We start from the raw sequence: 25440 nt of genomic DNA on the forward strand, positions 1-25440 counted from the left end.
TTTATTATAATTATCATTCTCCAAGCGAATTGGTTCAATTGCTAGATCGATTCCACTATTATTAATCAGAGAGGGCGGAGATATTGATCATCGCCCATACTCCGTAGCGTCAATTCGATTATTCAATCATTTTCATAGATAGGTACACCAACATCCACCACATTGCCATACAGAGAGTCGCACATATACACACCACATACACACGAGAACCATCATCATTATCATCATCATCATCATTACCAATTCATCGTCGTCGTCAGACTTTCAATATACACCACACATCAAAACACAACACAACACTACACTACACTACAGTGCACCACAACAAATCATCACCACAATCACAATTACAATCTCTTACATCTCAAGTCTCTCTTTTGGCCAACCACCAATAATAACTTGGACATCGGATCGTATATCCCTCAATCTCGATTCTTCAAACACTAGGAGCTTTTCCGTTCTACATCTATCATCTGGCGCATTCTCAAACTTGACATCTTTGTCAAAGCCCTCACTTAAGCTACAATCTGATTCACAACCCACGTACTCTGGTCCCAACTTCACCGAGGAGATTACGCTGAAAATCTAGATTTACTACATTGTTTCGAAAAATCGGATCACTCATTCAATCGATCCATTTTACTCCTCTTCTATCCCGTCTAATACTTCATTTTAATCTTTGACGTTCTTACTTTGCTGAGACTTCATCCATTCTCTATCCCACAAGCAGCGACGAAAATAAACTTATTTCTAAAGGATTTAAATCTGAGCCTGGTTTGATTATAGAAGGTCACATTTGTATTACTTTAATACGTCGCATTACGAAGAACTTGAAGAAGAAGAAAAAAAAAAGGCTTAGTTTCATTCAGCCTCTCACCATTGCGACCTTAATTCTGACTTCGATACACAACTTTTCCGAACTCCAAAGACTCTTTTCCAGAAGAATATCAATTGCCACGACCTTCTGTGCTTATCCGATTTTTTGTGATTCAATACCTCTTTGAGTGGTTGAGTTATTGGGAAAGTCCCCTGTCAAAATCCGGTACTCTGCGGTAGCCTGCATCCCACCAGATTACGACTGGCTTGCCTTCCACGCAAGCTTCATCGAATCGAGTTACTGTACCTTGCAGCAAACACCTCTTTTGACGACCTGCCTTAGACTAATTTGCTTCTGACAAATGAGCGGCACACAATAGCACTTGCTTTTCTCTTCACACCCGATAAATTCTACGAGATAGAATAAGTGGGAAATTAAATTCATATAGGAGAAAGCAATAAAGTGTACACGTATTACAAATAGTATCCATGAGATACCTTCGAAGCGCGATGCGAAAATCGAAAACAAGAAAGCCTCCCCCACTATACGTTGAAACGTACTCGAGAGAATCATCACCGCGTTGTTCATCCGTTATTTCGGACTGCGACGCGGACGACGAGGGCTTCATGTCGTCGGGAGAATATTTACCGTCGAGTTCGAAATCTCCAAATGTTTCGATCCCACCTGGCCCTTATTGTCCAAGGCGACCAACGTTACAAGAGGTCTTGTCGGATGCTGCACCACCACCATGGACCTTGAGCGCCTTCATGGCATACCTGTCACAAAACCACTGTTTGGAAACTTTAGAATTTACAATGGATGCAACCAGATATAAGAAACATTATCAGGCGACATACGGCCGAGATCCATACTCACCACTATCGCCAGCCGATCAAGATTCCGAATATGTACGAATGTTATGGCGAAAGTTGTTGGATGCATATATTGCGCCAAATGGACCACGAGAAGTAAATCTACCTTCTGATGTTAGGGATCATTTAATACATTTACCGAACACATACGAAGCGCCAGACCCAAGAGAACTGGATCAAGCTGTCAAGATCATTTATGAGCTGATGGATGAATCTGTACTGGTTCCATTCTTGAATTCGATCGCTCCTCCATCACGTGCCTCCGACCACAGCCCGTGGGCCTCGAATGAGTCATTTGTTGACGCTGCTACTATGGCCGAATCATTGGATGAGAGATCCATGTCTCAATCTCGTCTACGCACGAGAAAGGGAAGTCCGCCTCTCAGTGGAGATAAGATGTCTCATTCTTACAGCCTTCCATCCCAACGATCATCTCAGCATCCACATCTTACTGCTGCATTAGGTCGCGTAACTTCTGCTCGCTTGTCAACATTCATGTCTGGCTCCTCGGGAAATTCCTCCATGGAATCCGAAAGTTTTACCGACGATACTGATTCGCCATCTCCAATGGAACCCATAACTCCTCCAACAACCCCACCAACTTCAGATACTGGTTTCGTAAGTGATTCGCCTGGAACTAGCCCACGTCATTCTCGTGAGGGAAGTGTCAGCTGGAAGAAGATGGGTGCGAAACTCGGTTTCAAGAAGAGTCGATCTGCTCATGGATCGACAAGTAGTTCGCGACGCGACAGCGTGAGTGATGATCAAAATGGCAGTCAACCATGACGGGAACAGGTCGCGTCACCACTTTCTGATGCTTTTTCTAATATTCCTTGCTCGATGAATCGACCAATCGAAAACCCCCCGAACAACTCCACCTCGACAAAGAAGGCATCACAGCCTCGCGTCGACGCAACGCTGAAATCACCTCAAGGAACATCACCACATATGGTCGCGCATCCTGGCTCACCAGTTGATGTTTCCGGACGTCGACCGTCGCTCGTTGCAAACCTAGCATCAATGCATGTTGGCAAGGAGAAGGATTTTTCATTTGGGTTTTCTAGGTCCAACACTTGGGCAAACATAGAAGAGGGGAGGAGTATGAGTAGAGGTATTGGAGAGAATGACGTGGCCGCAAAACTGGAGTCAGCTATAAATGAGAAGGAGATGGCCAAAGCCAAAATAATACAAGTTGCAGGCTCGCCGTTTTATATACCAGCGAAGGTGGTTGAACGAGAGGAACCAAGGAAGTCTTCAGAAACGACAACTACCGATCCAGAAGTTCACACGGACTTTGATTTCGAGGGAGATAATGGCACTTGGATTTCAGCACACTCGGAAGCTCACTCATCAAGGACAAGCCTAGCAACAACTTCTTCGTCAACTAGTACAATTATTGACGATCGATCTCCTGATGAGTCTCTATTAGCCGATACAAGCGTTGCGTGTTCTTCAGCTAGTAGTATATATTCCTGTTCAACTGTCAGCACCAATTCTTGTGCAAGCAGTACCAGTACCGATATATATGGTTGGGAAGAAGAACTCAAACGCAAGAGTAGTGAAGGTTCTCCGACATGGGATCACCGAAGCGAGCTTGGAGCTGCTATGAGACGTCTTCCAAGTGGTGGTAGAACAATGGGTCCTCGTACCGAATGTTCCGGAGGAGGTCAACAACTTTCCTATAAACGCGCTGACGGGAAGAGGAAGAGTTTATTGTATCGCGTATTGAATATTTCGTCGACTAAAAGACTTAATGATGAGATACCACCGGTACCAACGATGCCTTCTTTTTATTCGACACCAAATGATGCAGCTGAAAGTGCTTCAACTTGACAAATTTCAATTCTTGAACAATATTTTTATACAACTTTGAAGCGAGATACGAAAACTGAGAAGAGACAAAAACATGGAATGTGGCATATACCTTTTGGAGTTTTCTTGTATTGGGATGGGATTAAGAACTTTTCTGATATTTTTGTGGTTTCAATTTCTTTTTTTATTAGATCAATGTCTGTCACGATAAGGAATGATGAATTAAAATGGCATGGATGGATTGGTTGGGATGTTAACGAAGGGATGGGCAGGCGTAGACTTGGGATTTTACTCTTTCTTGTGATGGAGATGATTATGGGAGGATGATATCAGCATGCATGCATATATGGTTTTTGGGCGTTTTATAATGAGGAATTGGATTGGATGGCATCTTGCAGGGATATCTGCTTGTTATGTGTATTTTATGCATTGCATCGCATTGTTTGCAGGTGGGATTTTATGGATGGATGGGGATGGATTGAGAGGGGGGAGTGAAGAGATGTTTGTACATTTTCGGAGAAGGGGAGGGGAGGGGAGATTAATTTTGAGGATGAGAGGGATGATGATGGAGAAAGAATTGATGATCTCCCAACTCCACTTTATTGTTATTTGATTTGATTTGATTTGATTTGATGTGGTGTATTACCTTGATAGATGTGATGTGATGTGATGGATCACCGAATGAATTGATGTGTACCGTATGGAACGACAGTCTATTTTATAGTCGTTAAATCAACATGAGTATACTGCAACATATATGGAGAGAAAATTTACTGCATTCTACTCTCCTTTCTTTCACTCGGTTACGTGTGAGTTCGTTCGTTGTTGCTGATTAGTTGGCAATTTATCACATCCGAATCAATCAATCATATCACACCAGGATCAATCAATCACAGAAAAATCCATAAATCTACAAACCGAATGAGAGGAAATACAAAGCGAATAGATAGATATGGATTTGATTTGGTGGGGGTGGGGTGGGGTGGTGTGTGATTGTGTTGTTGGGGAGGATTGATTGGTTGAGTCTTTTTATTTATTGATGAGAGGGATTGGAGGGATTTCTTTGGTAGGTTTGGGGGTGGAATGGATGGATGGATGGATGGATAGGTGGGTTAATTCTGTACTTTAGGGTGGTGGAGAGTAGGAGGATGATGTGCTCAGGATGGGTGTTGTACTGTAGTCGAATTAAATTAATTGTTCGAGTTGCTTGGTGATGTTTGTTATCTTTTGTGAGATTGGATTTGTATTTGATGTTGAGTGGATGGATGGATGGGTGTTGGTGTTGGTGTTGGTGTTGGTGTTGGTGTTGATGTTGGTGTTGGTATTGGTGTTGGTGTTGGTGTTGATGTTGGTGTTGGTGTTGATGTTGATATTAATATTAATCTTAATATTGATATTGATATTGATGTTGATGTTGATGTTGATGTTGATGTTGATGTTGATGTTGATGTTGATGTTGATGTTGATGTTGATATTGATGTTGATATTGATGTTGATTTTTAGATATTGTTTCTCTCTTGGATGATTGATGGTATGATGTAAGATTTTCTTCTTCAATGTATAGGATAGTGAGAGGGTAATGTAATAGATATTGTATCTAATGTGTAGATTGAGATTTCGTGAGAAGAAGAGTGGTTTGCGTATAGATGGTTTATACATCTTTAGATTGATTAGGTAGGCTGTTTCACTCATGAGTCATGTATGCATGTAAAGGTATTTCATTCAAATTTCAGCTGAGAAAAATGTATTGTATTGTATTGTGTTGGGTTAGATTAGATTAGATTATATCAACTAGGCCCACGAACGAGATTTGGTAAATCGCACTCTGAGTTGATACTAGATCCCCCGTGAAGAATCCCAAAGTGAGGGATCGTTGAGTGGATAATAATTGCTATACTGCCAGCCAGCGAGCTCGTAAATCTTTCTTGACTCAACCCCCAAATCTAATCGCATTTCCTACTCACCCTAAGTCTAAAGTAGGAGACATGAATCCCATCCTATCTACTCATCCTCCCCCTTGGTCTTTGCTAGTAAAGGAATCTCGTCTAAGTCAAGAGTTCCAGCTCGGGGTATCAAAGATGTCGAGGAATTCGAAGGAGGAGATTGTGTTTGAGATTGAGAACAAGAGGAGGCGGGATCGAGTTTTAGAGGCGAGATTTCAGGGGTGGGCGTGTAGTGTTGGAGGATTGATGGGGTGGGTTTGTTTGGAGGTTTGCCTGGATTGTGGGAGGTGAGATTGCTGGAGACTGGGGATGGGTGTTAGTATTAGTTTTGGGATTGGAATTGGAGTTGGGGTTGATGAGGGTTGTCGAGGTTAGTTGAGGGGGTGTGGGAAATCTTTGCATGCTAAACGGAAGGGGAAAAAAAGGAAAGAAAAACATCATACCTTCATCAGAAACCCCAGAAAAAATCACACACCCATCATCCATCCTCCTCTCCGAAGTCGCAGCGGCGACCGCCGTAGATGTCTCCAAGAGAGGAATCTTCACCGCGAGTTTCAAATTTTCAATAGCGATAGAGGATTTTGGATCCGGGATGGGTGTTTCTGGGAGCGGGATATCGGTGGCGGGTTTCGGTGTTGGGGTGGAGATTACAGTTGGGGTGGAGGGGAGCGGAATTTGGGATGGTGTGATGGGTTTGGTGGCTGAGGTTGAGGCGGCAGCTGTGATGATGGGGTGGAGTGTTAGTATTTTTTTGGTAGGGGTGGAGAGGGAGAGGAAGAGGGATATGTCAGGTTTATAATAGGAGGTATTGGAAAATTGGAAAACTACATGCCAGAACGTGATTGCGGAGTACTTGGAGTGCTTGGGGTATCCATAATTGCGGATTGATCGATCACTGTGATTGGTGGTTATTAAGTGGGTGATGAGATGAGAGAATATTTGAGAATATGTGAGAATATGTTGGAAAGGAAGGTAAGATTCTAAGGATTTAGATGGGGAGCGAGGAACTTATGTATTGGAATTTTGATGGGATGTGTTTGAGATTGCATGATCAGGAGGTTGGACAGGCAAGCACGCGCAGAATGGGAGAGATTGTGGGAAACAAACTTATAATTAATTAGAGGCAAGGAGTTTGTAGACGCGGGAATGGGTGTGGATGGAATTGTATGTTACTCACTTTTGTTTTGGGGGGTTAGCTTAGGATGTGGTTAGATTCGAGAGATAGATAATAGAATGCCTTGTGTTTGAGTAGCTCTTAGTATATTTTATTAGGTGTTATATATTAGTTCATATGATAACACAATTAAGCTTGTTTCATCAACAATATAACAGTCAAAGAACTTGTAAAACCGATCCACATACTGCAAACCCTGCAATCCATGCTATCCATTTCAACCTTCTCTATCGCTTCATTGCCATTAGACAGTACTCCAATCCATCAATATTCGCCAAATTTCTCATCCAACTTTCACTTCCTTTCCTACAAAGATTCTATTTCCTCTCAACGAACATACTAGGAAGAAATTAAGAGAAGGAAAGCAATCTAAAATTTAAAAGTACTAAAACCCCAAATTTGATCATTTTCGCTAAAGAAAACGATTCCTTAAATGACTTTCCCAGTACATCTATCTCAAGCTAACACTACCCCTCACTTCACTTCTTGACTACTTGGCAAATAAATCAAAACACCCTGCCTTTGTATCCATATTTGTACTGTAATTCTTCTTCATTGTAAAATTACAGAAAGCTAGTTTCTACAAATAAGCTCTGCGAAGTACTAGCCCCTCGCTAGCTACATTAAGACGCTCATATGTAGTCATATCATCAATAATCCAATAACAATCTTACGATGAAGGAAATCCACTGAAGTACATCGGGATTGTTTGGTACAACCCCGAGAAGAAACAAGAGTCTAATTGTAATTGCCGAACAAAACAGGAACGTCGGCAAAAGAGTAAAGAGATCTAACAATTAAAACAAAGCGAGAGGACATCCAGTATGGTACTACTATCCCTTTTCGACTATATTTCAAGACTCGGCTTTTTTCGTCGCCTTTGTTCTGAGCTTCATCATGAAATAAACCAATCCATAGATACCAACAACAAACGCCACAACAATACCTGCATTTCTCCATCCATAGGATTTTTCTGCGAGATTCAAGGTCTGTAGATAATCTCCACCGTGAGTGTATTGGCACACACGACAATCAGCGGTTGCTTCTGGATTCAAGATATTGATTCCTGCGCCCATGCCACGCTGATAGATATCAAGATACTCGCCACATGTTTGGTTTGGAGATGGATCAAAGATGGCGAGTTCGTCGGTTGTGCAGTGGACAGTCTTGTCCCAAGATGTGAATATGAGAAGAGAACTCATGAGGTAGTTATAAGGGTCGAGGTAGTATAACCTACAGGTGAAAGCTGTTAGATGCTGTACAAGTGAAGATTCTCATCACGAGAATAAATATAAAGCTTACCAGTATTTCCAGAAAGATTCAATTTGGCTGTATGGTACCATGACACCGCAGAACGAAACCAAAGTGGTAATGACTAATGGGTTGACAAGTGATGCAAAGACAGCGTTGGGGGCGTAAGCGGCAATCGCCTGTCCGAAAGCAGTATATAAAAGTTCATACGTTATCTGAATTTATATTAGTCAACAGTAGTATAGAAAAGGATAGCTGGGCCAGAAGGACTTACCACGACGAAGAACACACTTCCAGCAGAGTTTGCTCCAGAGGGAAGACCAGCTGTGAAATACCAACAGACATAGTACAACAAGGCGCAGATAATTAAGTAAGGGAACTCCGAAACAATAAGACCGGTAACAAAGGGAGCCCAATGATACATCTTACTCTTCTTTTCCCGTGCCTCGTAGATGTCGCGACGATCGATAAAAAGAGGCTGGAGTTGGGCAATAACACCTGGTGCCACAAAAATGAAGCTGAAAACAGTGAAAAGATTGCGTTGAAGATGTGTAAGATGATCCCCGATCATCCAAAACGAAAAGCCGTTGAGAAGGGCTAGACTGACATGCATAGCAAACTTGTTGTTGAGATATTCAGTGTTTCGAAAGAGTGAGACATTCATGCGATGTGTCACATGCTTAATTTGTGTCCACATGGAAGCTGCAAACTCGTAACCGTCAATGTTATCTTCTACAGGCCTTGCGGCTGCTTCGCTGACCATATTGTCCAATGTCTGAGAGAGCTTCTCGTGTTCTGGCGATTGCAACCAGACTTGGTTCCAATCTCGACTTTTATCCGAATTTCCCAACCCTGATACAACATCGATCATGTGCTCTGCTGGATTGGCTTCTGGAGGACAAGGTTCTCCATGGAGTGCAAAGTAATCTTTCAGAGTGCTAGCGTTTTCACCGATATCACCAAAGTAGACGGTCTTACCACCTTTCGCAAGTAATAGAAGGGTGTCAAACTGTGCAAATAATTGCGCCGAGGGCTGATGAATAGTGACCAAGACAGCTTGTCCAGCCCTTGCAAGTTTTCGAAGAAAGCGGACGGTGTTGTAGGCTGATTGCCCATCAAGGCCCGATGTGGGTTCGTCGAGAAAGATAAGAATGCTTGGTTTTGCTACCAATTCGACACCGATGGTAAGACGCTTGCGTTGTTCAACTGAAAGTCCAGCGCCAGGACGACCGACGAGTGTATGTTCAAGGTCATTTAATTCAAGAAGATCAATGACTGTATCTACATATCGTAGCTTTTCCTCATCAGGTGTATTGCGAGACTGGCGTAAAAGGGCTGAAAATTCAAGGGCCTCTCGAACAGTTGCCAAAGACTCATGAACATCTAGTTGTTCAACATAACCAGCAGAGCGCTGGAATGAGATGGGGATGGGGCGACCATCGAGTAGTACAGATCCAAGAATAGTTCCTTCCGTTTTACGCTGTGCCAAGACATCAAGAAGAGTTGTTTTGCCTGCACCAGAAGAGCCCATCAGAGCCCCAAGCATACCAGGTTTGACATATCCTTGAACGTTATCAAGAAGAACTCGGTCACCATCAGGGGTTTTCATAGTGTAGGTCAGGTTCTTCCAGGTAAAAATACTCTTGTTGCGAACAAGGTCTTTGTTGACGCTTCCACTAGGAGTGTCAGTTCCAGAGACGGATGCAGACTCAGGCAAAGGCTTTTCAAGAGCTTGTGTCTCCTCATCTTTAGGTTGTAATAGATGTTTCGACTTTTGTTGTTGTTCTCGAGGCACGAGAAGGCTCCGGCCACCTTCTCCTAGAAGCTTCCATTTGGAAGTGAAGAATATCGTAAGTCCAACAAAGAGTACCCACCATGCGCAGACTATGCCAAAATTGCGCCATAAGTGACTATGACTGAAGGACATAGATGCGAGATACTCGTCACCTGTGACGGTCGTGGCTCCAGTCACTGCTCCCCCAACACCAATACATGACTGTCCACCCTCACCAGGTGCATATCCAGGACCATTTGGAATGAGGTAAGGGCCAACACAATCCAATTCCTGCCCGTGGAACTCATTGCCAAGAAGAGATTCGAAACCGTACGCCATAGGGTTAATCCAGTAGATCCAAACGAACCACGGATGCATTTTAGGCTTAGTAATCATGTAGCCCATATACGAGAAGAGGCCGACCGTTGCAAGACCTGAGACTTTGGTTGCAGCATCAAAGGTATGGAAAGCGGCGCCGATAAACCGGAAGAGAGCTGTCATGGACATGGCAGTCATGAAATTGACGACCAAGTAGGTAAAAAATGCACCAGCTGTTGTCTTCAGACCAACCATAAAGTAGAAAACAATACCAAAGTGAGTGTCCTGGAACAATAGAATAGGAAAGTCGGCAATAATTTGGGCAAGGCAAACAGCTGCGGGGTGATATAGAGCGAAAGCACGATGCTTAGCCAAGATAGGTCTGCTTGTAAACGAATCTGTGACTTCCGAGAGAGCAATAAGAGCGTTGTATAGGATCGAAAAGAATAGGGCACCACCCTTGAGGAAAAGGCCTGCTGAGTTGGCCGGAGCGGCATAGAAGAGTGAGCCACCAACCAATGCTTGAATAACTGTGGCGCCTTGCTTCATAATGAGCGTTGACTTATCACCCCACATAATCTGGTACTGCCTGGTGACAGCAGCCTTAATCTGGGTGACAAAGTCGGTAGTGACTGGAGATTTTTCGGACACTCCTTTGTGCTTCTCAAGGCGTACCATTTCTTTGAATACTGATGTACTCTCCTTGGCTTCTTCACTTGTCACATACCTTTGGCACTCTTCCAACATCTCAGATTTGATGGTCGATTGATCGTACGCGGTACGGACCTCACCGGCTGTACGTGGAAAGGATTTCTCAAAGCCAGGAGCAATGCGACGTTCGGTGGGTACAGTCACACCGGTCAGAAAGTCTGACCGATTAGAACCAGAATCTCGAATAAATCCCAAGCTTTCCATGAAAGAAACAGCATCATTCTGTTTTCCGTAAAAGATTTGTTTGCCCTCGTCAAGGACAAGGACTTTGTCGAAATGTTCGTAGATACCGTTGCCAGCTTGATAAAGAGTGACAATAGTTGTGAGCCCCAGGACGTCAGTCATGGCTCAAATTGCCTTGATCCAATTTAGAGCCGTGCTAGCGTCAAGTCCTCTTGTTGAGTTGTCCCAGCATAAAACGCTCGCTCGAGTTGTTAAGCATTCAATGATTGACACACGCTTCCTTTCTCCACCAGAGACACCTCTGGTGAACGCGTCGCCAACCTTTGTAGAGGCAGTGTGAGAGATACCCACCGATCGTAGGAGAAAATCTTTGTTGAACTGAGCGTACTCTTCAGCTGTCTTGATACCAGGCGGCAAGTGATAGGGTGTCTTCATGCGAGCGGCAAAGGTGATAGTATCCTCGACTGAGAGAGTAGGAAACATTATTTCCTCTTCATTGTTCATGATGATCTGGCCACGATATTGCTTAGCTTCTTTAGCTGACATGTTCCCAAAGCTAACATCTCCGGTAATCTCTTCGTAACCTAGTCGGTTATTCGAGAGTACGTTGAGCAACGTCGTGCAACCTGAACCAGGTCTTCCAAGAACAAGCATCATCTCGCCTGGCTTGACGCAGCCGTATGAGTTGTCGATGATCGTTTTCACCGGAGTTTCTTTGGCTGTCTTGTGGAATGGATACATCTGGGAGAGAACATTTTCATTAAATGTGGCGTCGCTGCTGATGGCCTTAACGGTGAGGGTTTGCCAGGTTACACCAAGCTTTCTAGGAAGCTGTCCACCCTCTTCGTCTCGTTCTTTGATTTCTTGTACTTCTGATGCCATGTGCCATGTCCTCTCATCTCGTGACATGACTCTTGTTGCTCCCATATCCTCAACTTTGGTAATATTAGATGTTCCATCCTCGACACTAGACTCTCTTTCCATCATTGACGAATTGGACATTAGTCAAAGGCGAAAGACTGTAATTGGAAAGAGAGAATATGATTTAGGTTGTTTTGTGTATAAGAGTTCCACAAGCTGGACACATGCTGAACACATATATAGCAAAGACCATGTGGAATGAGAAATCCTAGTCTTACAAACATATCGGCTCTTTGATACGTACGTACTATGATAACTGGGTATATTAGAGAACCTTCCGTAGGTAAAGGCGGATTGCTTTTACAGTATTGCATTTTCGTCTTATCCAGACCCAATATGTGGACAATTCATGCAGATCTTTAAAGCCTCCGGAAAATGTGGGGTGGAGATATTAAGTACGTTAGAAACTTCGGGGCCGACAAAACACTCCGCAGCCATTGAGAAGGTAATTTCATGATCTTTACTGCCCCACTAGGAACATTGATGCGTACTCTGATGCTTTCAGAGCAATGAAAATCAGTGAGCCTCGAAACTTCAACCTCTATCGAAAAGCACAATGGAGAGAACACCGAACGCTTACGTTAGTCAAGTGGTGGAGGGTTTGGATAATCAATCTCTGGCGTAGACTAAGAAATGCTCCGTCTTGAATCATCATATATTCGTACCAGTCAACCTTATTTTCTTTTTCTTACCAAGCAGCAGATAGAAAAGTCCGACTCGGATTCATATGCCACCGCGTCCGTCTGTTCTTCGAGAATGTCAATTTCACGGATGGAGCTCTCTCGATAATGACGTGATAAATCTATCATTGCGGTTCTAAGTTGAGTTTGAACAAAGAAATTCGCGCGATAACATGTCTACTTTCAGCTCTCCAGATCATCGGCTCTAGCATATCTTATCTTGCGATCGAATTCCAGTACTACCACTGGCCTTACTTTGGGACTGGTGCCATGAGGCATTCTTGGATCAGTTTATGTTTTTTTGAACTGCTCTCTTCGATTGCCGCTTTATTGCGTCTTGGAAGCAAAGGCTGTGCAATTTTTGTTGATCTAAAATGCAATCCCGTACAATCTTAGGGTGTGGCAGCTCAGAATGCTCCTTTCACAATGGAAGGTCTTGGATACGTTGGCAGGTATTCAGAAAATGGCCCTTTGTGTGCTGGCCGCTTGGGATGGGCTCTCAGGATACCCTTCGAACAAAATCTGCGCAATCCCCTCGACCCCTGTTCCAGTGTTATTCAGGATATGTATCCACATCGCCATATATTCTCGACAACTAGCAGATTTGCTACAGGATCAGTTTGAATCCTGTTAAAACGTCCTCCACGAACATTATCATAAGATAATCGATAGCTACAAAATTACAGATGAAGACTCTTCCTGTGGCTATCCACATACACAATACTAAATCACTCTTCCGATCTAGCATCCTACTGTAGATAGTCAAACTGTCTGCAGCTCATCTTCCCACACAATGTAGTAGCCTCCAAAGTCTGGTCGTGATAGACAAAGGGGTCGACTTGAAGGTATGCTACCGAGCTGCCAGGTGGGCCTATTCTTACCCTGTAGCAGATTTTCGCCTCTTGAGGATTAAGTCTGCAATTCTCCGTCCTTGCTATTCATGATGCAAACAAATATGAGAGGCACTTTGGGGGGAGAAGTGAGCCCTCCCTGGTAGGAAGATCAGAACCCATTAGCCCACAAAAGATCTGACAAAGTGAGGGCAGACAATATTTCCTGTCACATAAGATTTAATATCTATCTTGTGAACCTATCGGAGAATGGTAAACCATATACACAGAGTAGGTACGTACACATGAGACGAGAGATCGCAATCCGTAGATAATTGAATATGTCATGCAGTTTGTGAACATTCAGGTACAGATCCCCCCTGGAATTTGCCATGCGGGAACCATGCACTGTATTCTATTATTGACCACACTCGGGCAATGAGAAAGGGCGCTGATGTTGTGCCACATCATATTCAGGCTTGGTCTCTGACTACCATAGACAAGCTTGCAAGCCACTCAGCATGGAACTATATCTTTTGAAGGAGGAGATCCATCACAGATCCATCAGATCTATCACAGATCTATCATTTGGTAACCTTAGGATATAGTACATGCTTGAAATCTTCCTCCGGCATTACCACCGAGAAGGCACTAGCTTACCATGTCCACCTCAGAGGGTAGCTTTACGAGCAGCCGATCGTATCAGTAACCAAAGTCGCGTGCGTAGGATGTAAGATTAAGCTTGGCAAAGAGGTGGTTGTGGTAAACATTGAAGCTGGTGGCACAATCACAACTCGAGCAATCAAGTCGGAGACGGAGACCCGATCGCGAGCAACAACTTGGAAAGCCACACAAAATCAATCTTAAAATTAAGGTTTATGTAACCTTACAGTTCTATAGAAAGATTAGTAATAAAGTTTTGGCGGGGTACGGGGCCAAAGATAAAACCATAGTCGGCTGCTCCCAAACATGAACCTAGTTGATTACTAATCGATACGGACGTACAGAAAACTCTCCGCGGAGGGTTTAAAGAGGCGTGACCCAGGGGTTTTGTGCATCTGCTTGTAGCATTTACTAAGTACTCTGTTGACTGTACGTATTCTGGACATCCATTGATATACGGAAAAGTTAACATGGGCGGTGCAGCGGTTCATCCATCTCAAAGACGATTCTCGTGTGAGGGCTGCAGAAGAATTAAGGCAAGATGTCAACGTTTATATTCAAACGATTCCAAATGTGTGCGGTGCACGCTTCTCAGCCTAGATTGCATTGTTGGACAACAAAAAAGAGTCGGAAGACCGCGACGAGCTGCAACTGCAGATGCTGAGGCACATAAACACCGGAAGAATCTAGGCTCAACCCCAAGTAATCAGCGAGCTACACCAACCAAGGTACACAATCATGTCGCAAATCCTACCACATCTCATGAAACTCCTTCGAATAAGGAAGGAATCCACCAGAATTGGGGCATAGACTTTCCGATGGACACTTCAATGGCTGCACTCGTTCCAACAGATAATGAAACTTATTCCGGAGCACATGTATGGCCAGCTGTTGATATAAACTCTTTTGATCAAAACTTCCTTACATGGGATACTTCCAATGACCTCGATCGCAATTTCTTCTTATCCAACAGCGATTCAACCTTCAGCAGTGCATCATCATCTGCTTCCCCGCTTAATACACCCCCCTCGAGGGCCTCATCGCCTGCTACTAGCAATCATGGCGCCGAAGAGAATATTCCAGAGAGGCTGCGCGCACCTCTAGTACGACCTATCACCACTTCAGATGCCATGGCTGAGCTTTCCAAAATCAACCTCGACTTGCACACCCGTATGGTTGCTGTGGAAGCGAATAGAGGAGCATTGGATTTCAACGGCATTGTTTATGAAAAGGGCCCATTGTTCATTGAAAACCTTACGCTGGCTCAGTTCCTATTAAAGACATCCCAAGACTTAAAACTTATCTTGAGACGGATTGTCAGTAGCCGGACGGCTCGCGATATGTCGTGTTCTACGCAAACAACAGAGACAAATTTGCTGGAATCATTAACAGTATCACCGAAAGCATACTTAGGGAAACCCCGTAACCCAACATCGTTTTCTCCATCGAGTTCCTCCCCCGCTCCAGAAATATTGTTTGCACCTCTTGCTCTAATCATCACAAGTATTTTCACTCAACTCATTACACTCTGCGAGCTAAACGTTGAGCTCATGAATACACGCATTGCGCAAATTACCACAAACCCCGTTGTACAACTCCCAGGCCTCGCTTTCGGCAACTTGCCTGTGTCAGAACCATGCATACAAGGAATGGTCTTCTGCGATCTCATTGCACATATAATGGAGGGTATCGAGCAAGCTCTCGGCCTCAATTCGGTTGTTGGGATGAGCGGAACTGGATTGCTATCTGCGAGACAAAAGGATGTGCTTCGGAGCGAGTTGGACGGCAGACCTGGAATTATTCCAGGCCACGGTGTCATGAGACCAATCAATGTACGGAAAGCGTTTGGAAGACTTGCAGTGGTTCTCAGGCAAATTTCTATGGATCAATTGGACATGCGCCATTGAAATTTATGTTTACACAATTACACGTTGGTCGATACTGGTACAATGCGGAGTTCACGTTTGTTTGTTTTTGGACTCACACAGGGCGTCAAGAGAAGTTTTACTGAATTATGGAGATAATGCCGCATGTTCTGCAATCAATGTCCTTATATTTGCTGCATCGGGGGAAGCGGGGCCTTTTATTATAGACGACCTCCTTTGGCCCGCGACTAAGTTTGTAAATATATCCAGAATCAAGAAACAATCTGGGCCTGATGGCAGCGGATGAATGATGATACATGAGACATCACTGCCATGTCATAATGCTCATCTCAATCGCCACAACGATAGCGAATCGAGGAAACTTGGAGATGAGCTTGTGTTCGAAGATCTGTATGATCCTGAAGATGGGTTCGTCCGTTTTCTTTCAGCATTCGTCGTTGTGATTTGCGCAATAATTGCATCAAGTATTTCTAGCGAACACAGCAAACAAAACTAGTATAGAACATCTCATCTCATCTCACCTCTTTCTCCTTCGCTCTCCTCATCAATCATCCACACATAGAGTATCTTATTATGACTACTTTTATCATCATTCTTATCCTTATCCTTCTACAAAAAGGTAAGCCCGCCCCCTCGTCCAGCAATATTCGCATTCACTAACACTACCCCAGGTAACACATCATTACTCACATGAAGCAAACTTGCTCTTTTACAACATTATGGGTATTATTCGGTGGTATCAGTACTAGCTGGAATTGTCTAGATCCCTTCTGGCTACTTGAGTTTATTGATATTAGAAATATTAATAAGTTACTCGAGGCATCTACCCAGTATGTAGGAGAAATTATACAGCAAATAGAATAGAGTATACGTATATATAACCCATCAATCAATCATCATATATAAACATCAACTCAAACCCCAAACTCCAAGTCAAGAACCCAAGCCAAAAACCACAAACCCAACGCGCAATTCCCTGAATCAAGATAATAGCAAAACACATATATCCATGCCTTCATCCCCAACCAACATCAACATCACCACAACCCATCAACACCATTAACACACCACCTCACCAACCCCACTCAAAAGTCAGCCCTCCAAAACCGCATCTCCTCATCAAACTTCAAAGTGAAACTCCACAATAAAAAATAAAACGAATGTAAATTATATTCTATCCATTTCCAATTCCATTCCATTCTAAATATTTACTCTAAAAACACCATCCTTCTCTCCAATCCCCAATCCCCCATCGCCAATCCCCTCTCAGAAACTCTACAACATAGCCATGCCTAAAGCCAAACCCCCCATAAAGAGTGCCGTAAGACTCATCTTATTAATACTCGCGGTCGATTCAGCGGTTGAAGAAGAAGAAGAAGAAGAAGTCGATTTTTCGGTCGCAGCTATTGTATTCCAGAATTAGTCTTCACTCATCTCATTTCACCCCCCTTTCTCTGCCCAAAACCTTGAAGAAGAAGAAAAAACTCACCATTCGAAACCTCAATCCCCATACTCTGACACTCCGCCATGAGCGTCGCATTCGCCTCCAACATCATAACCTGCATACCGGCGACACTAGCGGCCGCCTTAATATTATCCTCCTTTGTCGAATTGCCCTTCGCAATCTTATTCAACTTCTCATCATCCATTCCCAGATTCGCGATTTTCTGAAGGGCAACGACCATTTTACATTCATCAGCCATGAAGACTGCAGGACACGCTGCTTGTAAAGTAGCATTTGATTGTAAGGTTTGAAGTTTTTCCGCGGCATCCGAGGCTTTGAGTTCGATTTCTGCGACTTTGGTCATGTCGTTGTTGACGGTGGCGGTAACGAGTGTTTGGTTGGCGGCGAAGTCGACGAATTTTTGGAGGAGAAATTGTTGGTTGCATGTTGAATTGGTCATGATTGCTGAATCGATGACAGCACAGTCGGCCATGAGGGTAGTGTTGCTTTGAAGCTCTGTGAGTTTCACAGAAGCGGCGGAAGCTTTAGCCTGGAGAGAAGCAGCTCTTGTTGCGTTATCTGGAAGATATTAGTCTGACTGTTTTGGGATTGATCTATAGAGAGCTGAGAAGGTTGATGAAATTCAGAGAATCTCAAAGTATAACGTACTTCCGGTAATAGCATCGACCTTGGTTTGATTGCTGGCCAATTGAACCAAGGCGTTTAACTTCAACATCTCTTTGCATGTCTGTGTCTCGGTAAGGGTTCCATTATAACCCTGAGCTGCCACAGCAGTAGAGAAAAGGAAAGAGACAAAAAGTGTTGAATATTGCATAATTGTTAGAAAAAAAATATAGAACCTGTCTAGATGAAATAGAATATAATATTAAACGGACCTGCCGGGAAGTTGAAATGTATAGAAGGAGTGAAAGAAGATATTATGAGTGTTAGAGTAAGAAGAAAAGAATGCTCGTGAGCGACTTTCAATACTTATATGAGCATTCGGTACTTCGCGCACTAAATCAAATTCATTATCCCACTTACATGAAGCCAATCCATGTTTCGGATGACAAGAAATCATGGACTATTGACTTGAACTCGAGAACAGATGGATAATTGGGTTGGTTGTGATCATTTGAAAGCTCTCGAGCCCATGTATTGGAACACATCATGCTTAGGAATGCAATAATCATCCTGTCTCGCTGGCGAGTCTGTTATTTTTGGAATCAGGCCCAATACGGCTAGATTATCGAACTCGCAGACCTTTCAGACCTTCTTGCAGGCTTCCATACTATACCGATTTCTCTAACGTTATGTTTGCGAGGTTTGTAACGCGACTGCACATTGATCTCCTTTCAGTATGCCTTGCAAGTATTATGGGGTTATCTTGATTTAAGAAACATGGGTGAAATTACGCGAAACAATCAGGTTGCAAATCTCCCGCTTTGATAAACCTCAATTGGTGAAGATTTGTTGTTTCAAAATATCAACAAAGTGTCAATGCGGCTATGATGAAAAGGGACACTTGTCATTGGGTATCTATTTAGTACATTGAACATGCAAAAGAAACGTTTGTTCATGGAACCGAAGTCTAACGTTATGTGTGACGACACTAACGTTGGAGTCCAGAGGCGCATTAAGCTTTCTACTGGGAAGATTCAAGCATCCCTTTTCCGTTGCTTTCTCCAATACACAAATTTGTGGGAGAATAATCTGCTGAACCATTTCAAAGGTTCCTTAGCAAAACTACTAGGGAACGTGTTCCATTCGATTTCATGTATCTTCTTGTTCACTAGATCCTTCCCTATTTGGACCGTTTCGCCATTTTCTTTATATTCTACATCAGCCTCGATAATGACCCCATTTCGAGCCGTGAAGTTGGCCTTGAACTGTATCTCTGCATCAGTTATGTTGACCATGTTTCAATTTCCCGTGCTACACTCACATCTGGTGGCAAATTTCTGGGAAGCGGAAGCTGTATGTTTTTATTTTTTATTGATGCATCTGCCGAAAACAAGAATTGGGGAGTTTGTGAGAATATCCAATCTGAAGACTGTATTCAAATTGTCAGCTTAAGGTTCTTCGAGGTGGAGAAGGGAAGGGGTCTAAACACGTACAGTAAGCTCTTCCAAACCTTGAGATATCTCTGGAACTTCGCTGACATCCTCCTGTAAGAGTATTGGTTCTTTAGGACCATACATCTCACTGAACTCCTCTACTACTGCTTGTTCGAATGCCTTATTTTGGATCTTGACATTTGTAACTGAAGAACTAACACTTTCCACACCACGAGCAGTGATGAATCTCATTGCAGGGGACCTCAAGAATTTGCCAATGTTTGCAATATTAGGAGAGTTTAGTAAACAAGTACCGTGGTGAAGAGATCTTTCCTTTGTTAACTTATAGGCCGAGCCTGATACCTTGAATACTTTAAACCCGCCTGTACCCACATTCGTTGGCTTCAACACTATATCATGTCGAGCATTAACCATAGCCCGATCAACACCAAGTTTATGCAGAGCTCTCACTACCATCTCGGCATGCTTATCGCGATCGAAACGCGACGTAGGGCAAATGACACAGTAATTGACATTTCCAAGATCGTGAAAGACAGTTCCTCCACCCGAACGTCGTCGAACCAATGCTACATCTCCAATTGGGGATTGTGCGAGTAGACCAAGATTTACTTCATTCCAAGGGTTTTGATTTCGTCCAATAACAATACTGCGTTCATTGGTATAGAGAAATAAGACGGTGGAATCTGCGGGGGTCTTTTGTAGAAGATAATGTTCGATGGATAAGTTAATGAATGGATCGTGTGTTCGTGATATGTATATTTGGGATTTGTTGGTTGGATTGGTAGCTTCTTGGACGAATTTCCCTATTGATACACTACTATGAGTGGAAACATTTCTTCGAACAAAGTCTTTGCTTATCGTGCTTCTGCCACGTAATGTGAATTGTCGCATTAATCCTGTCGAAGGAATGATTGATTTTTGGTACATTTGGAAATACCCACGTACCCAATATCACTCTCCGGACGTTGAGTTTGTGGACTTCTTCATACAAAATTCGGAGATGGTGAGATGGTTCAGATAGATTTGACATTTCCAGATTTTTCCTAGTGAATTGACCAGGGTATTCTTCGGGATATCACCACATTCCCTCCACCATAATAACCAGTTGCTCTCGATGAGCAGGGAATTTCTTTTCCCATCTCACATCATCCCACATCAGTCCGACGAATCGGGTCCGGGCTCGGAAAAAGTCAAGACAAGAAAGAAAGAAAGAAAGAGTCATCAATTCATTTTCATTTTTTTATTTTTATTTACATATAGACTCGTGGTGATACCCTTTTCTACTTTATTCCATTCCATATTCCTCATACTTCTTCTCAAAATGTCTACATTTGGTCAATATTTCAAAGTTACTACGTATGTACAAACCACTCGATTCAATTGACCCATCATCACCAACTCCACGCAAAGTTACCCCTCCATTCCAAAATCACCTGCAAAGTACTAACTTCTCTTCCTTCTCATAGCTACGGAGAGTCGCATTGTCGCTCTGTAGGATGCATAGTCGATGGAGTTCCACCAGGAATGGAGCTCACAGAAGCAGATATTCAACCTCAAATGACTCGTCGTCGTCCAGGCCAATCCGCCCTCACCACTCCCCGCGATGAAAAAGACAAAGTCGAGATCCAATCTGGAACAGAATTCGGAATTACCCTTGGCACACCTATTGGAATGATTGTTCGTAATCAAGATCAACGACCACACGATTATGGAAACAAAACAATGGACCTTTACCCTCGTCCTTCTCATGCGGATTGGACATATCTGGAGAAGTACGGTGTCAAGGCTAGCAGTGGTGGTGGAAGAAGTAGCGCAAGAGAAACAATTGGTAGAGTTGCAGCAAGTGCAATTGCTGAAAAATATCTAAGACTCGCACATGGAATTGAGATTGTCGCATTTGTCTCTTCCGTTGGCAGTACCCATATGTTCCCACCAACCGTCGAACACCCAAGTCCCTCCACAAACCCCGCTTTCCTCTCACTTATACAAGACGTTACACGGGAACGTGTCGACGAATTCGTCCCAGTCCGCTGCCCTGATGCCAAAGCATCCGAAAAAATGGCCGAAATCATCGCAGAATATAGAGATAAACAAGACAGCATTGGAGGAACTGTTACTTGTGTGATCCGCAATGTTCCATCCGGTCTTGGTGAACCTTGTTTCGATAAAATGGAAGCAATGCTCGCTCATGCTATGCTCAGTATCCCAGCCTCCAAAGGTTTCGAAATCGGATCCGGATTCGGTGGCTGTGAAGTCCCAGGTTCCAAACACAATGATCCATTTATTCTTGCTACTGAAGTACCACCTCTTGAGACTGGTGCATCAAAGAATGGAATTCCTCGTCCTAGATTAACAACCAAGACAAACAATTCTGCTGGTATTCAAGGAGGTATCACAAATGGTGCACCCATCTATTTCCGTGTAGCTTTCAAACCAGCAGCCACCATCGGTCAAGCCCAACAAACTGCCACTTATGACGGTAGTGGTTCCGGTATTCTCGAAGCCAAGGGTCGTCATGATCCATGCGTTGTTCCTCGTGCAGTACCTATCGTAGAGGCAATGGCAGCTCTCACAGTCATCGATGCATTAATGGCACAACAAGCTCGTCAAACTTCAAGGAGTCTATTACCACCCCTCAAAAATATTCTACCTGCAAAATTTACAGTAGTAGGTGGTGAAGCTGCAAAGGAGAAAATGGAAATACAGGATAAAGGAGTTGTAGGTGGTGTTGATGGAGAGGTTTTAAATGGAACAAATTAACTCACGCTTTGAAGTGTAAATTGTAAATAGTTTGGGTACAATAAGAGCCTTAAATAGGCTAGTCTCATCAAATTTGGCGTTGTGTCCTCTGATCATCTTAAACATCGAAAGACGATGAAAATATAGATTTGAATTTCCACTCTCATTAAACTCCTATGAATGCATAACATTACTTACGATCATATAATCATCAGCTACATCCAGAAAGACCAACGCCCCTGAATAATAGCCGCCTTAACTACACTAGGCGAAAACCCAACCGAGTGATCATGCATTTCGCCAAAATAACCTTAATTCCTCATAACTTCAAGCATCTCAACCACACACATCAAATCGTATACTACAATTCAAAAAAAAAACCCCCCTACGAATCAATAATATGTAAACACATCCTAAAAGATCCCTGTATCCTCCTTTCTAAACTGTGGATCCCTCCCTCCCTACCTTCCTACCTCCCCACATAAAAAACCCCGAAGAAAAAAAAATTCGCTTAAGCTAGAAAATCATGCTAAAAAATACTCTCGTCAAACCCCCAGCAACTCAACATTTGGTGGATGAGAGGTGGTGGGAGCAGAGAGTTAACCACAAGCCCTGTTTTTGATTCTTAAATTCAGATAACGAATATATGTAGTCTTGATAACCGCCGCTTTTGAAATCGTTTTTTGTAAACCGTTTTCCGTAAACGAACATATTATATCTTCATTTCCGTAATACAGGTTTTTTTTCAAAATATTTTCTCACTCCCAAAATAATTCAGAACCCGAAAATAGGATTCCGTTATTTTTTTGGGAAGATGATAATCGATTATCGTCCATTCCAACTGTATTGGAAATTGGAATATCCAGTATAATATATTGTTGTGAAGAGCTGTCACGAAAAGGATTCAATTCTACTTTAGAATCTAAAGCTAAGGAGGGAAGAGAAGAAGAAAGGAGAAAGAACTAAAGTCCCTGAGCTATATAAAAGAAGAGGATCACGTGCTAGGATAAGATCCTAAAAGCTAGGTGACTAAGAAGGGAACCCGAAAGGGACCGAATCGTCACAATTTCGTTATAAAAATAAAGAGCCGCAAATATAGATGTTTTCAGTGATAAAAGCGAAGCTTTTGTATTTGATCTATTTATTTCTAATCTATCCATGTCTATTTGTTTCTATAAGGGCCAGCCCCCAAACCCCCGATCCTCACTCCGTTCGATCATCTTCGTTCGACCATGCTTGTATATATGCATTTAGCCTAACTAAAATTCTACACCGTCCACAACTACTTAATCGCTTCTTTAATACATACCTTATTCAAAGTACTTGAGCACTTCTAAACATGTAATCAAGTTCCCTATCCCGAGAAGTCGCCGATGTTTTGGACGAGAAACGCTCCAAACCAAAAGGGCCCTCAAATAATAACCCATGCAAGTGCTTTACCCGAGAGGTAGCAACACACGATAGCCCTACGCAGTGCTCCCGTTGATTTAGGTTCAAAACTACCCTGGAAAGAGTCAGTCCTTGGCTTTTATGAACTGTAATTGCAAAAGCCAGCCGCAAAGGGAACTGGATGCGTGAACAGGCTGCCCCTTGAAATTAAAACTGACGCGTGGTCGGAAAGATGGGTACTATACCACGCCCACCACCCGGAAACTCTGGTTCAATGTACTCATCGAACTTGATCAGTAAAAAGGAAGGCATCTGAGAAATATCCTGCCCCGTCACCCACGCAATATCATGAACCGTCCCCATAGATCCGTTTACTAATCCAGCTTCGGTCCATAAATTGGCCGTAAGCATAACCCTGGCACCGATGCAAAGATAGAGGTCAGAGGAGAGGTTATCAGCCTCCTCGTCCGTTGCTTTTTGAGCGTTCCGGCCCTGATGTACAGCCTTCATCACCTTTACAGGCTGACTCATAGTGGATAAGCACTCAAAGTTCTTTTCCCGGACCTCTGCAGTTGTAAAGTACAGCCGTAAGGCTGATTCAAAAGTAGCAACCTCAGCTGGAGGGAGCTGGTTAGCCACACGCGTACATAAGAGATCCCAGCCCTCCCGAAAGAGTCTTCCCTCTCGTAACTCACTAAAGGCGGACCGGAATTTCGTAGACAGCTCGTCTCCCCCTTGTAGCCGCATGACCTGCACCAGACGGATTGTTCGATCGAACGCTCGGTACAGGTTGTGCCCCTTAAGAGCATCGATATTGGCACCTGGTAAGGAGTAGATTGGTCGCCCTCCTACAGGCGGGAGTTGATAAGAAGGGATCGGGAGCATGTGGGCACAACTTGAGCAACATTTCGTAGCCATTCCTGTTACAAAACTGGATATTGACGCGTCTACAATACAAAGCTGACCAGACCATCACCGCACAGACCTACTACACGTGAGTGTGGTTTTTTTGTGCACGTGATTCCAAACGCACCCCAAATAGCTCCCCCCCTGCTCGCGTACAGGGGGTTGATTTCATATAGAAAAAGCTTCGCTTTTAATGAAGGGCCGAAAATAGAATATTTCCTGGTGGTGAAGCTTAAGCATTTCTATTTTTTATAAAGATAGTCATATTGTGACTTTTTATGCCTCCTTTCGATTTGTCAAATGTTGTGTGACCATCCACCCTTTTCTTTTCTTCTATAGGGGTACCCCCAAACCCCCAGCCTCACTTCGTTCGAGTCTTGTAGTAATTGATTTGATCGAACTGTATAATCCAACTCTCTATCTACTGATATGCCACTTTCACTATGTTTGAAATGCTCAAAGGGAAAGGATGCCGAGACATCCTCATCCGTCGGCAGGCTGTCGATGCGGTCCGAGGAGATCGTCACGTGCTGGTAATCAGGGTGGTGCACTTTCAAGAACCGGAGCCAGGTGATCACCCGCCCTTTGCGGACCCGAAAGTCGGACCGGAACTGCCGCTGAACTGGTGGCCGCGATAGCGGTGGATCATCATCTGGACGTGCGACCGGGCGATGATCATCTCCTCGACCTGCGTCAGCTCAGGTAGATCCACCGGCATATCTCCTGGGTCCATCTCATTCTCGGCCGACATCAGGTACGGGCGCTGGCTCGGCTTGTCCCGCAGGGAGCACGCGTGGCACGTACCGTGTTTGAGATCCATCGCAAACCACCGCTCCCTGCACCGATGACACATCTCCATCTGTATCCCAGCCATCTCAGTATTAAAATCTTGAATCCACTGCCATTGTTGAGCGGGAAGAAAGCCGGGAGGGGGGGGGGGGGGGGGGGGTAGTGGGTTTGCAGGTGGCGGTACAAACAGGGAAGGTGCAGGAGGTATGGCAGGTGTCGGGACCCAAGGAGAAAAAGAAGCTTCTGTATTCATCACCGAT

The 25440-nt window shown here is 43.7% G+C and overlaps 8 protein-coding genes across 8 annotated transcripts; 3 read left to right on the forward strand and 5 right to left on the reverse strand.

Moving 5' to 3' along the window:
• Positions 1 to 1326: 1326 nt before the first annotated feature.
• Positions 1327 to 3522, forward strand: EAF01_005647 (uncharacterized protein; the record flags this gene model as incomplete). Its single annotated transcript, XM_038913901.1, has 2 exons — positions 1327 to 2442; positions 2485 to 3522. 2 exons carry the CDS (start codon positions 1327 to 1329, stop codon positions 3520 to 3522), a joined length of 2154 nt encoding a protein of 717 aa, XP_038770350.1.
• A 1980-nt stretch (positions 3523 to 5502) lies between these two features.
• Positions 5503 to 6319, reverse strand: EAF01_005648 (uncharacterized protein; the record flags this gene model as incomplete). Its single annotated transcript, XM_038913902.1, has 3 exons — positions 5503 to 5747; positions 5888 to 6163; positions 6298 to 6319. 3 exons carry the CDS (start codon positions 6317 to 6319, stop codon positions 5503 to 5505), a joined length of 543 nt encoding a protein of 180 aa, XP_038770351.1.
• Positions 6320 to 7259: 940 nt separating this feature from the next.
• On the reverse strand, positions 7260 to 11842 carry EAF01_005649 (uncharacterized protein; the record flags this gene model as incomplete). Its single annotated transcript, XM_038913903.1, has 4 exons — positions 7260 to 7851; positions 7921 to 8084; positions 8144 to 11019; positions 11131 to 11842. 4 exons carry the CDS (start codon positions 11840 to 11842, stop codon positions 7473 to 7475), a joined length of 4131 nt encoding a protein of 1376 aa, XP_038770352.1. The 3' UTR covers positions 7260 to 7472.
• A 2577-nt stretch (positions 11843 to 14419) lies between these two features.
• Positions 14420 to 15856, forward strand: EAF01_005650 (uncharacterized protein; the record flags this gene model as incomplete). The annotated part of the gene is made up of 1 exon (XM_038913904.1): positions 14420 to 15856. One exon carries the CDS (start codon positions 14420 to 14422, stop codon positions 15854 to 15856), a length of 1437 nt encoding a protein of 478 aa, XP_038770353.1.
• Positions 15857 to 17110: 1254 nt separating this feature from the next.
• Positions 17111 to 18114, reverse strand: EAF01_005651 (uncharacterized protein; the record flags this gene model as incomplete). Its single annotated transcript, XM_038913905.1, has 3 exons — positions 17111 to 17238; positions 17325 to 17858; positions 17949 to 18114. 3 exons carry the CDS (start codon positions 18112 to 18114, stop codon positions 17111 to 17113), a joined length of 828 nt encoding a protein of 275 aa, XP_038770354.1.
• An 823-nt stretch (positions 18115 to 18937) lies between these two features.
• Positions 18938 to 20396, reverse strand: EAF01_005652 (uncharacterized protein; the record flags this gene model as incomplete). The annotated part of the gene is made up of 3 exons (XM_038913906.1): positions 19397 to 20396; positions 19225 to 19332; positions 18938 to 19168 (listed from the first exon to the last, which is right to left on the reverse strand). The coding sequence occupies exons 1-3, from the start codon at positions 20282 to 20284 to the stop codon at positions 18938 to 18940; spliced, it is 1227 nt and encodes a 408-aa protein (XP_038770355.1). The 5' UTR covers positions 20285 to 20396.
• Positions 20397 to 20678: 282 nt separating this feature from the next.
• On the forward strand, positions 20679 to 22117 carry EAF01_005653 (uncharacterized protein; the record flags this gene model as incomplete). Its single annotated transcript, XM_038913907.1, has 2 exons — positions 20679 to 20713; positions 20824 to 22117. 2 exons carry the CDS (start codon positions 20679 to 20681, stop codon positions 22115 to 22117), a joined length of 1329 nt encoding a protein of 442 aa, XP_038770356.1.
• Positions 22118 to 23692: 1575 nt separating this feature from the next.
• On the reverse strand, positions 23693 to 24403 carry EAF01_005654 (uncharacterized protein; the record flags this gene model as incomplete). The annotated part of the gene is made up of 1 exon (XM_038913908.1): positions 23693 to 24403. One exon carries the CDS (start codon positions 24401 to 24403, stop codon positions 23693 to 23695), a length of 711 nt encoding a protein of 236 aa, XP_038770357.1.
• Positions 24404 to 25440: the final 1037 nt, after the last annotated feature.

This window comes from Botrytis porri, assembly GCF_014898465.1.
Source record: "Botrytis porri strain MUCL 3234 chromosome Unknown BPOR_007, whole genome shotgun sequence".
NCBI classification, from domain to species: Eukaryota; Fungi; Ascomycota; class Leotiomycetes; order Helotiales; family Sclerotiniaceae; genus Botrytis; species Botrytis porri.